Source organism: Mustela nigripes, chromosome 13 (assembly GCF_022355385.1).
Source record: "Mustela nigripes isolate SB6536 chromosome 13, MUSNIG.SB6536, whole genome shotgun sequence".
In the NCBI taxonomy this organism is placed as follows: domain Eukaryota; kingdom Metazoa; phylum Chordata; class Mammalia; order Carnivora; family Mustelidae; genus Mustela; species Mustela nigripes.
In genome coordinates, this window is record NC_081569.1 from 113,876,198 (window position 1) to 113,893,580 (window position 17,383).

Below are 17,383 nucleotides of genomic sequence, written 5' to 3' on the forward strand. Positions count from 1 at the left end.
AGAGATCACAAGCAGAAGATTTTATTTATTTATTTGATAGAGAGAGATCACAAGCAGAAGATTTTATTTATTTATTTGATAGAGAGAGATCACAAGCAGACGGAGAGGCAGGCAGAGAGAGAGAGAGAGGGAAGCAGGCTCCCCGCCGAACAGAGAGCCCGATGCGGGGCTCGATCCCAGGACCCTGAGATCATGACCCGAGCCGAAGGCAGCGGCTTAACCCACTGAGCCACCCAGGCGCCCAATAAATAAAATCTTAAAAAAAAAAAAGAGAAACTTTGAATATAGATTTTTAAAAAATGTGAACTTTATTAATTTTTAAATTTTGGTACAAGTTTTTAAATATGTGAAGACCAAAATAATAATAATAATAATAATAATAATATTAAACGTGTCTGTGGATCAGTGGATGTGTCCATGGACCACTAATTTATGTCCTCTCTGTATTCTTCTCTTAAGTGATCTCATCTGTTTTATAGCTTTTTTTTTTCTTTTTAATTTTTTATTTTTTATAAACATATAATATATTTTTATCCCCCTGGGGTACAGGTATGTGAATCACCAGGTTTACACACTTCACAGCACTCACCATAGCACATACCCTCCCCAATGTCCATAACTCCGCCCCCCTTATCCCAACCCCCCTCCCCCCAGCAACCCTGTTTGTTTTGTGAGATTAAGAGTCACTTATGGTTTGTCTCCCTCCCAATCCCATCTTGTTTCATTTATTCTCCTACCCCCTTAACCCCCCCTGTTGCATCTCTACTTCCTCATATCAGGGAGATCATATGATAGTTGTCTTTCTCTGCTTGACTTATTTCGCTAAGCATGATACCCTCTAGTTCCATCCACGTCGACGCAAATGGCAAGATTTCATTTTTTTTGATGGCTGCATAGTATTTCATTGTGTATATATACCACATCTTCTTTTTTTTTTTTTTTAAGATTTTATTTATTTATTTGTCAGAGAGAGAGCGAGCGAAAGCGAGCACAGGCAGACAGAGTGGAAGGCAGAGTCAGAGGGAGAAGCAGGCTCCCCGTGGAGCAAGGAACCCGATGTGGGACTCGATCCCAGGATGCTGGGATCATGACCTGAGCCAAAGGCAGCTGCCCAACCAACTGAGCCACCCAGGCGTCCCTACCACATCTTCTTTATCCATTCATCTGTTGATGGACATCTAGGTTCTTTCCATAGTTTGGCTATTGTGGACATTGCTGCTATAAACATTCGAGTACACGTGCCCCTTAGGATCATTACGTTTGTATCTTTAGGGTAAATACCCAGTAGTGCAATTGCTGGGTCATAGGGTAGTTCTATTTTCAACATTTTGAGGAACCTCCATGCTGCTTTCCAGAGTGGTTGCACCAGCTTGCATTCCCACCAACAGTGTAGGAGGGTTCCTCTTTCTCCACATCCTCGCCAGCATCTGTCATTTCCTGACTTGTTAATTTTAGCCATTCTGACTGGTGTGAGGTGATATCTCATTGTGGTTTTAATTTGTATTTCCCTGATGCCAAGTGATTGGAGCACTTTTTCATGTGTCTGTTGGCCATCTGGATGTCTTCTTTGCAGAAATGTCTGTTCATGTCTTCTGCCCATTTCTTGATTGGATTATTTGTTCTTTGGGTGTTGAGTTTGCTAAGTTCTTTATAGATTTTGGACACTAGCCCTTTATCTGATATGTCATTTGCAAATATCTTCTCCCATTCTGTCAGTTGTCTTTTGGTTTTGTTAACTGTTTCCTTTGCTGTGCAAAAGCTTTTGATCTTGATAAAATCCCAATAGTTCATTTTTGCCCTTGCTTCCCTTGCCTTTGGCGATGTTTCTAGGAAGATGTTGCTGCGGCTGTGGTTGAAGAGGTTGCTGCCTGTTTTATAGCTTTAAATATCATTGATATGCTGATGACTCTCAAAATTAGAACTCCAGCCTTTTATATCCACCTACCTACTTGACATCTTCCCTTCGATGTCTAATAGTCATCTCAAACTTAACATGTTCCTAAAAGAAGTCTTGAGTTTTCTTCCCAAATCTGTATTATCCTTGGTCTTCTCTACCTTTAAGATGAAAATCAGGGAAACATCCAACCCCCTAAGGGCTAACCAACAGAAATGATAGGATTGAAAGTCAGACACATGGGGCACATGGGTGGCTTGGCCAGTTAAACATCAGCCTTCAGCTCGGGTCATGATTCCAGGGTTCTGAGAGAGTCCTGAGTGGGGCTTCCTGCTCAGTAGGGATCTTGCTTCTTCCCCTCTCTCTCTGCACCCCCACCCTGCTGGTACGGTCTCGCTCTCTCTAGCTCTCCCTCTCTCTTTCTCAAATAACTAAATAAAATCTTAAAAAAGAAAAAAAAAGTCAGACACAAACAGGCAGTTGTGGTATGCTGGGATTCCTCAATAGCAAAATATATAGAAATTCAGAGAAGTGGTTGCAGAAATAGGAAATAACACAGCATGCTACCAGCTAGAGGTAGAAGTATGGGTTTCCAGACTCTCCTGAGTTACCCATGGTAATGTACAATTGTGCATAAATCACTTATAGAAAATGAGGTTTCTGCCGTGTTTTGAAGCTAAAACATGTCTTTCTCTTAGGAAGGTGGGGATAGAGATGTTAAATATCTTTCAGGCCCCTGTCTCCTGCCTGGTTTTTTTCTAGAGTCTCTTGCTACAGATGTCCTTGTCAACAGGTGCAAATAAAGATTGAATGAAGTGGTGAAGGTCATTTTTGAAGAGCATTGTTCTGCAGGCTCAGGCTTCAGGCCTACTGGAGGTCTGCTTCCTTTTCCTTATCATCAGCCCCTTTCCAGTAATACTATCTAGTGCTACCTCCAAAAAAGATGTTGGCTCCCTCTAGTTCTCTACATCTCCTCTGCTTCCCCCTAGCCCAAACCTCAAGTAACTCTCATCTGGACCTTTGTAGAACCCTCCTGACCAGCCTCCCTCCTTGGACCCTGTACACCTATAATCCCGCCTCCAGATAGTAAGCAAAATGAGATTTTAAAAATGAAATCAGACCATGTAAGTCCTCTGCTTAAAACCCTTTCATTGCTCTGAATAGAACCAACATGTCTTAATTACTTATCTGTACTTATAAGGACTTACATGCTCTGGCTTCTCTCAGCATCTCTGATTTGTGTCCTGTCCTCTTCCGATCTTCCTGTTTTGTTTTTTCCCCCTCATATTCTAATTATTACTTGACAGTCTCATTAAGCCTTTATTCTGTTACTTGAAAAGGACAAACTCATTCTTGTCTCAAAGGCATGGTCTTGATTTAAATGATACATAAACTCTGTGGACTAAGGATGCTTATTAATCTGTTCAAAGCCCAGAAGATGGTCCTAAATCATTCTTTACTCTCTGCTGCCATCGTGGGGTCATTTAAAGAATTGTGCGCTTTAGAAAAAGTTTTATCAGCTCTGGACATCCTGAAGCCAAAATGGATTGTCCGCTGGCCCTCAGAAAGGAGACTCTCTAAATCAGTGCTAAGTGAATCACTGAAATACATAAAAAGCATTAGAAATTTTGTCTAAAATTCTTGATGGCATCATTCATTAAAAGTTTTTACTTTTGTATTATTTCATAATGTCTATAACATGTTATTATAGTACTACAAGTGTATAATGTATAAATATGTATTTATAGGGAGCACCTGGGTAGCTCAGTGGGTTAAAGCCTTTGCCTTCAGCTCAGGTCATGATCCCAGGGTCCTGGGATCAAGCCCTGCATCGGGCTCTCTGCTCAGTAGGGAGCCTGCTTACCCTCTCTCTCTGCATGCCTCTCTGCCTATTTGTGAACTCTCTCTGCCAAATAAATAAATAAAATCTTTTAAAAAATGTATTTATATATGTTTTGTATGTCCAAGCATTTTTTATGAGTTGACTAATCTAAAAAAAAAAAAATTAGTTAAGCGTCCAACTCTTGATTTTGGCCCAGGTCATGATCTCAGCCATGTCAGGCTTCATGCTTCATGATCTCAGCCATGTCAGGCTTCATGCTCAGTGGGGAGTCTGCTTGTGATTCTCTCTCTCCCTGTGCCCTTCCTCCCCACTTGCATGCATGCACTTTCTCTCTAAAATAAATAAATATTTAAAAAATTCAGAGACCATTGGATTAAATAATGTTAATGAAATTTAAGTGTATTTCTTTTGTTTTTGTTATTAAACATAGCTTTGGTAAATCAAGACTTCCACTGTTTTCCATGAGTAGAAAGTGATGTCAAGGCAAAAAGATCATAGGAAGCAAAAGGGGGAAATAATGAGAAATGAAGACTAGATTAGATATCTTTTTTTTAAAGATTTTATTTATTTGACAGAGAGAGATCACAAATAGGCAGAGAGACAGACAGAGAGAGAGAGGAGGAAGCAGGCTCCCTGCTGAGCAGGGAGCCTGATGCGGGACTCAATCCCAGGATCTTGAGATCATGACCTGAGCCAAAGGCAGAGACTTAACCCACTGAGCCACCCAGGTGCCCTAGATATCTTATTCTTTAAGCCAAATTGACTCTGCTAAAAACATTCTTCTTCTACTTAGACATTCTGTATAAATTGGGTACCTATTGGAATCACAAACGTTTGAATTCTTAGTGGGAAAACTTTATATGATACGTTAGATCTTAAACATAATCCAGAAACAATATTAAAAAACAACTTATCTACCTAGTTACTTAGTGTATTTTAGACAATGGAACCTAACTGAAAAGATGTACAGATATCCAGCCTTAGGAATTTGCAGTGAGTGTTATGTCCAGTTAGTTAGCAGTGCTGAATATCAGAAGTAGAGATGTGTGGCTTTTTCTCGGAGAGAGCTGGTATATGGAGGAAGGCAGTTATTCACTAATAAAAAGGCAGTTTGGCCACATCTAGATGAATTGTTATATAACAGGAACCAGGAGGGACACCTGGGTGGCTCATTAGGTTAAGCATCAGACTCTTGATTTAGGTTCAGGTCATGAGATCGAGTCCCGTGTTGGGCTCTACATGTGGAGTTTGCTTCTTTCTCTCCTGCTTCCTCTGCCCCTTCCCCCCACCCCACTCTCTCTCTCTGTCTCTCAAATAAATACATCTTTAAAAAGGAAGAAAAAAAAAAAAAGAACAGGAACCAGTAGTCAAGTTTCTTGTAGGTCTCTTTTGGCCTTGACTAAACCCTAAGAAATAGACACAATAGAAATCAAGCAGACATGCTTTTATTTGAGGATCTGGAAATAGCCCTCACCTCACTGTTAAAGCATTACCTGAGAAGGGAAACCCTACACCTTCCATGAGTCAAACCATGGTTTTACTTCGTGAAGTAGAAGTCAAAGATGAGGTCCCTCTGAGTTTTGTTTCTCACAGCAGCACTGTGACCTTGACCGTTTCCTCTCTGTGGTCTTGGTCACCTAACAATGAACTACCTCCCCCAGATTACTTGTAACACTTTGTTTGAACTACTCCTTTGGTATTTACTGTGTCATTTCTGAGGGTGTGAGCTGGTGTGTATCCTACTCTACCAGTAAGGCTAGAATCCCTCAGTCACGTTCCGTCACTTGCATGCCTTCCTGCCGCAGTGCCGTGTGGCGCAGGGCCTGGTGCAGTTGGCACGTGAGTGAGAGCACCACAGTGCCCTGGGTGGCATTCCCCACTGTGAAGAGCTGGGGCAGGCTGCTGGTTGTCGTGAGCAGCTGTCCCATGCATTGTAGGATGTTTGACAGCAGTCTGCCCTCTACCTGCTAGATACTTGTGCCCCATCCCCCACCTTGTGACAACCCAAAATTTCTCCAGACACTGCCAGATGTTCATGGGGTAAAGGAGGGGATGCAAATGAATCTTGGTTGAGAACGCCCTTCTGGATTGGGGAATTTGGGTTCTAGTCTTAACTTTCTCATTACCCCTCCATGTGTGGGCAAACTGCTTCACCTGTAGGTCCTAAATTTCTTCTCCCCCAGAATGAGAAGGGTGGGATTTCTTGGATGTTTAACCTGGGTTCTGTGGCTAGCTTTAGAGGATCTTGCATTAATGGGAACTTTGCATGTAAATTTTTCTGGGAATAATTTCTTAATTTTCAGCTTTTTTCCCCTCTGACTTATCTATTACCTCAAAAAGATTAAAACTAGATCAATTAATACATAAAGTGATTTTCAACTCTTTAAGAGAGAAGGATCCTAGCTTATGCTAAATATACCTTTTTTCCCCCTTCCTGAACACCATTTGTGATCATAAAATGCTGAGAAAACACTTTTGTGCTACCAGGATTTATTATATTGGCAGGTCCCACTTACTTGTAGTACTTTATTTTCTACCTCTTTTCAAAAATTGGATCTTGAATCAGTAACAAGGTAAATGTATAGCATGTGATAATGAAAAGTATGTGTTTGTCATTTTCCACTCTTTAGCCTTTTTTCACTTAGACTTTTATTTATTTGTTTGTTTGTTTATTAAAGATTTTATCTATCTTTTTGACAGAGAGAAGGAGCACAAGCAGGGGGAGGGGGAAAGGGAGAAGGAGAAGCAGGCTTTCCACTCAGCAGGGGCTGGATCCCAGCACCCTGGGATCAGGACCTGAGTGGAAGGCACAAATTCAACCACTAAGCCACCCAGGCGGGCCTCACTTAGACTTTTTTTTTTTAAGATTTTATTTATTTATTTGACAGACAGAGACCACAGGTAGGCAGAGAGGCAGGCAGAGAGAGAGAGGAAGGGAAGCAGGCTCCCTGCCGAGCAGAGAGCCCGACACGCTCCATCCCAGGACCCCGGGACCTTGACCTGAGCCGAAGGCAGAGGCTTTAACCCACTGAGCCACCCAGTTGCCACTCTCACTTAGACTTTTTTTTTTTAGATTTTATTTATTTATTTGCCAGAGAGAGTGAGCACAGGCAGACAGAGAGGCAGGCAGAGGCAGAGGGAGAAGCAGGCTCCCTGCTGAGCAAGGAGCCTGACGTGGGACTCGATCCCAGGACTCAGGGATCATGACCTGAGCCGAAGGCAGCTGCTTAACCAACTGAGCCACCCAGGCGTCCCTCATTTAGACTTTTAAAACCAGCATGTTTCCCGTGACTCCGCCAGCTGTCCTCTGTGTCAGTCTTTATAGCTGCTCACATTTCAGTCTCACGCTGGGGTCCCTTTGTTTAGGCTACACCTTCACAGAGTCCATTGCATTTGCTAGCATAGGCTCAACCTTGGATCTGAACCAAAATTCAGCCAGCCACTTTCTTTGGGAAGTTAAGGATGTCCCTGTTAGACTGTTTTTTGTTGTTGTTGTTTTTTGCCAGTTTCATGTTGTACTTGCTGCTGTGGTAGGCATGACCTGTGGCCCTGTTTTCTTCTGTTGCAGGTGAATTCGGAAGGCAAAGCCAGTCCTCTGTCACTCCTTCAAATGGCCTCCCCAAGCGGCTTCTGTGTCTTGGTTCGCTTGCCAAAGCTGATCCGTGGAGGAAAAACACTACCAAAAACTTTGTTGGACATTTTGGCAGATGGCACTATTTTAAAAGTTGGAGTAGGATGTTCAGAAGATGCCAGCAAGCTCCTGCAGGACTATGGCCCCGTGGTTAAGGGGTGTCTGGACCTCCGGTACCTAGCTGTGAGGCAGAGGTAGGGTCCGTATGAACGCTGGGGTTCCTGGAGCCGCAGGTCGAGTGTCTTAGCAAGATGTCTGGAGTACTGAGAATAGTAAGGAAGCATCCAGAGTTTTTCAGAAACCTAGAGGCTTCTGAGATACATATGAATTTGTGAGGGAATATTCCAACTTCTGAGGAAACTTTAGTTACCTAGGATTGGTCTTTGTAGGGGAAACGTGGATAAGGTGTCTCCATAAGCTAGAGGTTGGAAAACTGATTGCACCAGTGGCTAAATCAGGGCTTCATGTTTTGCTTTTGCTTCTTTTTTTAAAAAATTAATTTATTTATTTATTTGACACAGAGAGAGAGATCACAAGTAGGCAGAGCAGCAGGCAGAGGGGAGGGGGAAGCCAGGCTGAGCAGGGAGCCCGATATGGGGCTTGATCCCAGGACCCTGGGCTCATGACTTGAGCCAAAGGCAGCTACCCAACTGACTGAGCCACCCAGGTTCCCCTTGCTTTTGCTTTTTCCGTATCCCCTCCCCCTGCCATGATATTTTTGGGAATTTCTGGTTTAAATCCAGAAGACTTAATGTAAAAGTTTGTATTTGGGGCTTTTGAAAAATCAGATGATCTGACAAAGTGAGGTCAGGGGTTCTAGATGGAAATGGTTGCTGGGGAGAGGTTGGCCTCCTTAGATGCTCATGCTCTGTTTAATCGCCGCAGTCCTCACCTCTGCCATCCATTGTAACCCTAGCTTCTCCAGATAGACACTGGAGTTTGCAAACCCTGCTTTAGGCTAAAAGAGTGGCAGACTAATAATTCTATTCTTATGGAAATTCTATTCTAACTTGTTTTTCAGGGATTGGCAATGACCTTCATATGCTTGAGTATGTGCGTGGGTGGGTGTCCTCATTTTAATAAAGTGGCGTGAGGTAGCCTCTCTCCCTGCCTCAAATGCCAGACATTGAAAGTTCGGAGGATTTGATAAAAGTAAGAGAAGGCCTGATTAAAATCTCATCTTGTCATTTTTTTAGTATAAAATGGAATTTTATTTTAGCTTAGTAGTTTGGCTTATGTAAATACAACTCTTGTGGGTATCAAGTTTTCAAGAAATACATCGACATACTTACTGTAAAGGATTTTAAATCTGTGAAAGTATTTGGAGCGTCACCCCAGCAGCCACCTCTCGCCAGGCCTCCCTCTGCCCCACCCTCCCAAGGCACCGCTTCCCCAGAGGTGTCCCCTGTCCCTCTGCTGTTAGAGGCGGTGGGTATAGGAGCTAAGAGTTGACTCTGGAGTGGGCTGTGCAGTGCTGTTCCTCACTTCCTTCTGCGGCAATAATTAGGTTCTCACCTCCCAGGATTGGTGTGAGGATCTCAAGAGTTAAACTACGTGAAGCACTTTAAGTGTGTCCCACAGAGACAGTGCAGTGTACTGCTGTTTTCAGCTCTCACTCTTTATCTTTTGTGTTAAATGTTAATCAGAGATGATTTACTGTAGAGATTGTTGTATATGACTTTGGAATCTTTCCTAGTGAAAATTTGAAATGGCAAAGATGGCCTCTTGTCTTTAATTAATCCTCAAGAAATGCACAACCTTTCCATAGATGTTGTTTAAAAAAGGACTAATGACCTAAATGGAATAAAGTAGCTTGAAAATTAAGTACTCTCCTTCCCCAGGGGTAATGATCTCAAGAATTATGGAATAGCCATGTTTGAAAAATTTCACAGCTATTAAGAGGAATGAAATAAGTACATTTATACTTATCATCATGGATGGAGGTCTCTGATATATTAAGTAATAAAGCAAGTTGTAGAGTAAAAAAACAGAACAAATGCCAAAAACATGTTATCTCCTCCTCCTTAACCATCTGTCTGTGCATAGAAAAGATCTGGAGTGGCCACAGCCTACTGTAAGAGTCAGTATTCCCAAGGAGTGGAATTATGGGGTGATAGGCTTTTACTTTCCACCTGTGATGCTTTTCTGTTGTCTGTACTTTTAATAATAAGCATTCATTACTTTTATAGTTTCCAACAAAACAAAAGAGATTTTATGTCTCCCAAAGCCTTAATTTTCACTTAATCGAACCAAGACATTATGTATTTTTCCCAAGTATGTCTGGACCTGTTTCTACTTTTTAGTCACTGCTGCCTTTTGGGGGTAATGAAATCCATCAATTACTGCTGGTTTTTGTAGAAAAAGACTTCCTTTTCTTCATTATTATAATGATTTCATTTCCTACGGTTCCTGAGGGAGTCCTGCTTACCGTAACCCCACCTCCAAGCCTCCTGCTCTAAAACTTCTAGTCTTTCACTTGGTAGCCAGGAAGTTAGCACCACTTGTGTAGACCAATGTGTTCCTAATTTCACATTTATTTCTTGTTTGGAATCTCCAAACCTTGGACTACTTAATTTTTTCTGTCACCCTGCAGCTATTTTAATCAGAAAGTATTTGAAGGACAGAAAGATTATTTAGGTTGTTTTGTACCTTCACCTGCTCAATGAAAATGCCATTACCATTTTTTCAAATTTGAAAAGTAATTACATGAATACTAGCCAATGCAAATATAGAAACATGTAAAGAAGATAGATAATCACCATAAGTCCCATACCCAGAGATAATATCATGAACATATGATTGATATCTTTCTAGTTATCTCTGTGCTTTGTCTCTCTCATACCTAGACTCACACACATACATCTGGAATGTGGTATATATATTAACATAAAGGGACCACAACATATGTTTTCTCCCACAGTCTCTTTTTACTTAATGGTCATGGATATCTTTTCATATCAGTATAGATCTACATCCTTATTTTTTTTTTAAGATTTATTTATTTATTGGAGAGAGAGAAAGAGGGAGCACTCAGGTGAGTGGGGGGCAGGGGCAGAGGGAGAGAATCAGCATGTGGACTACCCGCTGAGCAGGGCAGTGGCAGTGCAGGTCTTCATCCCAGGACTCGTGAGATCACGACCTGAGCCAAATCCAGGAGTCAGATGCTTAACTGACTCAGCCACCCAGATGCCCCCATCCACTTCCTTATTTTTAATAGCTGTATGGAATTTAATTGCAGAGAGATTTAACTAGCCTTTTGTTGATGGATATTTAGGTTGTTTCCAATTCTTTGCTCCTATATAAATGGTGCTGCAGTGAAGATCATCTTATGCACATTTGTCCATAGGATAAATTCCTAGAAGTGGGATTCGTGAATCAGAGAATGTTCATGTTCAAAATTTTGAAAGCTCTTTTTTTTTTTTTTAAATAATTTTCTGGGTTTTTTTTGGTTTTTTTTTTTATCAGGGGGGGGGGGGGAGAGAGCAAGCACAGGCAGACAGAATGGCAGGCAGAGGCAGAGGGAGAAGCAGGCTCCCTGCTGAGCAAGGAGCCTGATGTGGGACTCGATCCCAGGACGCTGGGATCATGACCTGAGCCGAAGGCAGCTGCTTAACCAACTGAGCCACCCAGGCGTCCCTGAAAGCTCTTTAATGTTAAACTATTTTCTATAAAGCTTGTAAAAATGGATAGTTCATGAGTTTTAGATTAGACTGATTCTTCATGCTTCAACAATAGTAGATATAGTTGGTTTTTTTTTAATCTGCAGGCTGATAAACAAATTATTTATAATTTTTATTTTATTTTGTTTGATGTCTAGTGAGTTTGAGTGTCTGCTATCTGTGTATTGGCCATTTATTTCCTTCTTTTTATATATATATTTTTAAAAGATTTTTATCTATTTATTTGCAGAGATCACAAGTAGGCAGAAAGACAGGCAGAGAGAGAGAGAGGGGTAGGGGAAGCAGACTCCCCGCTGAGCAGAGAGCCAGATGCTGGGCTCGATCCCAGGACCCTGAGATCATGACCAGATCATGATCAGAGGCTTAACCCACTGAGCCACCCAGGCACCCCGTATTGGCCATTTACATGTCTTTTTTGATTTGCCTGTTCTTTTTTTGCCCATTTTTGATACACAACTTACTTATTTCTTGCAGAAACAATTTGCTCTGTAATGGGCTAAGCCTGAAATCACTTGCTGAGACGGTTTTGAATTTTCCGCTTGACAAGTCCCTCCTGCTTCGTTGCAGCAACTGGGATGCCGAGAATCTTACCGAGGACCAGGTACTTCTTGTCAGAGTAGTTGAAGAATGGAAGAGCCATTGCTTGTGAAGGATAGTTGTTCTTGTAATTGTAATCTTCAAATATAAGTGTTGGGTGGAAATACCTGAGAAGAGACTCACTGAAGATAACTGGTCTGTGGTTTATAAATGGTACTTAAGTAACAGAGTAAGAGTCCCTCTTGTGTTTTATATTTCTGAGCAGTTACTGTATGCCAGGCATTTCAGAAAATGTAATTTTTTATTATGAACACAAATGAGTAATTAGAAAACCAGAGTGTTGTAAGACTTATTATAAGAAACAGTTAGTGGTTCTCTGTCTTCCTCCCACTCAATGGTAACCAATTTCATTTCTTCCTGGTAATTACCATTATATTTTTAAATTACATGCATATATTACTCTTTATTATTTTTCATATTATTTTTTGACTTCTTACAATGGAAGACATGATTTAGTACTCTTGTAATTCCTCTGTTCCCAGACAAATACTTTTCCCCTTCCATATCTTCCCAATATAGGTAAATCATCATTTTTATCAGATTAGTATCTACTTATATTGGTATTATTTATAGCTGAGCCACATAGGAAACTACAGTTTTTTTCTTATATAGCCTCTTGTTTTCTTGTGAGTAATAATTTGTACTTTTGTTTGCTTTCTTTTTTTTTTTTTCTTTTTTAAAATTTTATTTATTTATTTGAGAAAGAGAGAGCACAAGTAGGGGGAAGGGCAAGGGACAAGGAGATACCCCGCTCATTGGGGACCCTGATCCCAAGACTCCCGAGATCATAACCTGAGCCTAAGGCAGACTTAAGGAACTGAGCCACCCAGGCACCCCCTAGCCACATTTTACATACTTGGTTGTTAAGGGTGTATTTCTGTCGCTGCAGAAAGTTCTGTAGGACAGTGCTATGTGTGAACTGACAGGAGGGGGAATTCAGTACTTCACAAATCAGAAGCCCAGTAGCAGTACAGCCGAAAGCTCTCACATTTATTACCGAACCAGCCTACTGGTGCAGAGGCATAATAACAGAGAAAAATCACTTCCCTGCTAAGACATGTCTGTCGGCCATGACAGGATAGAACACATGGTCTTCATGCAGCTTAATTAAATATGTGGTGCCAACTAGGTGTGCCACCTCATGAAGCGTGATGCCTTCTAGACCCAGTCTGGTTCTTCTTTAAAGATTTATTTATTTATTGGAGAGAAAGAAAGAGGGAGCACTCAGGTGAGTGGGGGGCAGGGGCCTCCTATTGGAATTATACCTGATTTTATTACCAGTTTTCACCCGAATCTACTGGGGAATGGGATGATTCTGCTTTTGTTTCTTGGCTGGGAATCACTTATTTCTGAAAGTCTTGTGAGAAAACATGGCAAGAGCCACACAAAGCAGATTGGTGGCCAAAAAGCTGTTTTCTTTGTTTTCTATCTACCTATTAACTGTTTCAAGCCCGGATTCTTTAATGGAACCCTATATCTTTTCTTGGCCGGTTCAGACACGTGAGGTGACTTACTCCTTTTGTTTTCCCTTGGAGCCCTCCCTTCCAGACAGAGTCCATCATCATCCTGCTTCCAGAGCTGCTGCCCAGCTCTGACCCTGGAATCTGCATTCACCATCAGCCTAGGTAGGGAGTCCTATCACCTTTCTTCTGGAGTAGATCCTCTGTCTTGCAAATTCCATGTCTTTTCCCTTCCTTGTCTTGGAGTACATTAAGAGAGGGAGCATAGGAAGCTCATTTGTGACACCCTCCATGTCCGAAAAGATATTGGCTTGCCTGTCTGTGAACTGATATTTTTGCTGAGTATGGCTATTTATGGTGAAAATCATTTTCCTTCAGAACTTCAAAGGTAATGTTCCCTGTCTTAGAGCTTCCAGTATTGATACTGAGCATGTCATTTGTTTTTCTTTCTGGAGAATCTTCATTTTATTCTTAGTTCTTAAAATTCATGATGGTATACATTAGTGTGGGCTATCTTCCATTTTAGTATTAGAAGCCAGTGGACCCTTTCAATCTATCTTTCAGTTAGAATTATTCTCATAATATTTCTATGAAAATTTCCCTCCCTTTTGTTTTTAGAACTCATATTATTTAGATGTTGGACCCCCTTGAATTGATTCTCTGATTTCCTAGGAAAAATATTTTCTCTCTTTGTGTTTTTTGTTTTACCTTCTAGGAAATTTCCCCAAGTTTGTCTTCTAACATTTCTATTGAATTTTTAATTATTCCTTTCATAATTGTAAGTTACAAGAGATTCTTGGTCTCCTCTGAATATTCACTTTTAAAATAGCTTTGTTTTTGTATAAGAGATACAGTATCTTCTGTTATCTTTGAGTATTAAAGATTTCTCAGGTTTTCTTCTTCCTGTATTTCTTCATTTTCCTCTGAGTTCCTTATTTGAAATGTTTGATTTGGTCTTTGTCTTTCACATGAAATATTTTTCTTAAATGTTTAGATCCTTGGCTGTCCATTCATATTTAAAGACACCTTAAAAAGTTGATTGGGCTCATCAACTATTGCATGAATAAGTAAAATATTGTATAGCCTTACAATGGAGTATTTTTCAGAAATACAAAGGACACATGGTACATGCATGGATGCATCTTGGGAACATTATGCTAAGTGAAAAAAAGCCAGTTGGAAAACATCAGATTCTATTTTTATGAAATGTTCAGAATATAAAAATCAATAGAGACAACATAAATTAATGGTTGCCTAGGGCTGAGAGACATTGAGGATGACTGCTACAGGGTATTAGGTTTCTTTTTGAGGTGATGGAAGTTTTTCTAACAACGCTTGTGGTGATGGGTTGTGCAGTTCTAGTTTACTAAAAACCCAGAATCTTGCACCATCTGAAAAGACATGTGTGGAACAATTGGAGACATTCGAATAGAACTGTGTATCATTGTACTTTGTCACTTTTAAAGCTCTTGGGTGTGGTAATCATGAGGTCATGTAGAAGAATGTCCTTGTTCTTAAGAAGTACACGCTGACGCATTTAGAGATGAAGGATCATAATCGCTGCAACTTAATTTTGAAATGTGTTCAGGCAAAAAAAAAAGTGTGTGGTGTCCATATTATAAAGTGATAAAGCAGATATTGACGATTGTGAATGTCAGTTGGCATTATGCTTTTTTAAACTTTTTCTGTGGGTTTGAAAACTCTTAAAATAAAAAGTTGGGGAGGAAACGGTAATTGCTACCAATCTTAAAGCCAGATTTGTGATCCTTATTATTGTGAGAATTCAGAATTCCTAAAGACTCTTACTCATTCTTTTTTTTTTTCTTAATTTTTTAAGTTTATTTATTTTCTTTAGTAACCTCTACACCCGGCACGCGACTCGAACTTGCAATCCCAAGATCAAGGGTTGCACGTTCTTCCTACTGAGCCATCCAGGTGCCCCTGTTCATTCTTTATTTCAATAATGTTTATTGTTTATTTCATTCTAATTATAAACATAATGCTTAATGAGATTTTAGAAAATACAGGAAATCATGTTTAAATTTGAATTTTCAGAAATGGTTGAGAACATAGCAAATAGAGCCAGGGCTTTTGACCACTGGGCGTTATTATCAATACCTGTAGATTACAGTCACATGTCAGTAACTGAAACTCTTTTTTCCTCAGGCTACTCAGTTTCTCCAGAGATGAATCATCTAGTCTTCTGCCCAAGAGGTATAAGCCCCTCTGCTTATATTCTGGTTGCTGAGTGGGGAAAGGTGTTGGTAGTTTCACCAAGCCATATGTATACTTTCCCATAATCCCTTTTCCAGGTGACACTTTGCCCCCACCCTGTGCCAGGTGTGGTATTACTAGATCCAGATCCTCTGTGAGTCAGCCATTATATGACTTAAACTTTTGCTCTTCTGGGGTTAGAGAAGGAGTCATTGCCACCCCTGGGGTATAAAGGAGAGGGTCTAGAGTCCTAAGTGTTCTTTATGGAAGCTTGCACCTTATCTTCTTGTTTTCATCCCTACTTGTACTTACTTTCACAGAAGTACCTGGTGCTTCCCATTCCTAATGCTTTGCCATTCTCTGTGGCTCAAATTGACTTGATTCTTGGATTTTTGGCTTACCACCCCCATAGGCCTAGATTTTAGCCTTCTCTTGTTTGCTGAGTTGGTCACCACTTGTTCATCCTTCCAAAATGTTATTATTGGAAAGATTTAGCTGGTATCTTCAGGTTAACATTATCCTGTAAGAGACTTTTGGGAGTCAAATTCTCTGAATTTGTTTTCTGCAGCTATTTCTGACTTTCTGTGACTAGGAGAAAGTTACTTCTTTGTGTGTTGGTTGGTTGGTTTCTTTCTTTTAGCAGTTTTATTGAGGTATCACTTACATGCAATAACATTCAGACATTTAAAGTACACAGATCAGGGTACCTGGCTGGCCCAGTCTGTAGAGCATGTGACTCTTCTTCTCAGGGTCCTGAGTTCAAACCTCATGTTGGACATGGAACCCACTTAAAAAAAAAAGTGTACAAATCAGTGGATTTTAGTATTTTTATAGAGTTGTGCAATCATCACCACTATCTAATTTTAGAACATTTTTATCCCCCAAAAAGAAACTCCGTAGTGATTAACAGTCACTCCCCATCCTACAGTCACTTCCCATCCCCTGCCACAACACCTTAACACTGGGCAATCACCACTAATCTACGTTTTGTCTTTATAGATTTGCCTATTTTGGACATTTCATATAAATGGACCATACAATATATGGTCTTTTGTGATTGGCTTCTTTTTTTTTTTTTTTAAAGATTTTATTTATTTAACAGACAGAGATCACAAGTAGGCGGAGAGGCAGACAGAGAGAGAGGAGGAAGCAGGTTCCCTACTGAGCAGAGAGCCTGATGTGGGGCTCGATCCCAGGACCCTGGGATCATGACCTGAGCAGAAGGCAGAGGCTTTAACTCACTGAGCCACCCAGGCGCCCCTGTGATTGATTGGCTTCTTAATTTTGCATGTTTTTGTGGTTCATTCATGTTATAACATTTATTGGTAGTTCATTTCTTTTTATTGCTATGCAATAGTTCATTGTATGGATATACTACATTTTATTTATCCATTCATCAACTGGTGGGGATTTGGATGGCTTTCATTTTTTGGCTGTTATGAAAAATGCCACTATGAATATTTGTGTATAAAATTTTATGTGGACATATGTCATGTGTTTTTACTTATCTTGGATATATACCTAGGAGTGGAATTGCTGAGTCATAACCTTTATGTTTAACTGTTTAAGGAACTGCCAGACTGTTTTGCAAAGTAGCTGCACCATTTTATATTCTTACCAATAATATACGAAGGTTCAAATTTTACACATCCTTACCAACTCTTGTTATTGTCTATCATTTTGATTAGAGCCATCCTAGTAAGTATGAAATAGTATTTGATTGTGGTTTTGATTTACGTTTCCCTAGTGGCTGATGATGCTGAACATCTTTCCATGTGCTTGTTGACTATTTATGTATTTTCTTTGGAGAAACATCTATTCAGATCCTTTGCTCATGTTTTATTTTATTTTTAAAGATTTTATTTATTTGACAGAGACACAGTGAGAGGGAACACAAACAGGGGAAGTGGGAGAGGGAGTAGCAGTCTGCCTGCTGAGCAGGGAGCCTAATGTGGGGCTTGATCCCAGGACCCCCAGGATCATGACCTGAGCCGAAGGCAGACACCTAATGACTGAGCCACCCAGGCGCCCCTTTTGCTCATATTTTAATTGAGTTGTTTTTGT

The 17,383-nt window shown here is 40.5% G+C and overlaps 1 protein-coding gene across 1 annotated transcript in view; it reads left to right on the forward strand.

The window, feature by feature from the left end:
• The window catches only part of EXD2 (exonuclease 3'-5' domain containing 2), a 54,258-nt gene that overhangs the window by 23,553 nt on the left and 13,322 nt on the right, over nt 1-17,383 (forward strand). The window contains exons 3-4 of the mRNA XM_059373472.1: nt 7,306-7,562; nt 11,523-11,649. Coding sequence (XP_059229455.1) covers nt 7,306-7,562; nt 11,523-11,649 — 384 coding nt within the window. The remainder of the gene's footprint in view (nt 1-7,305; nt 7,563-11,522; nt 11,650-17,383) is intronic.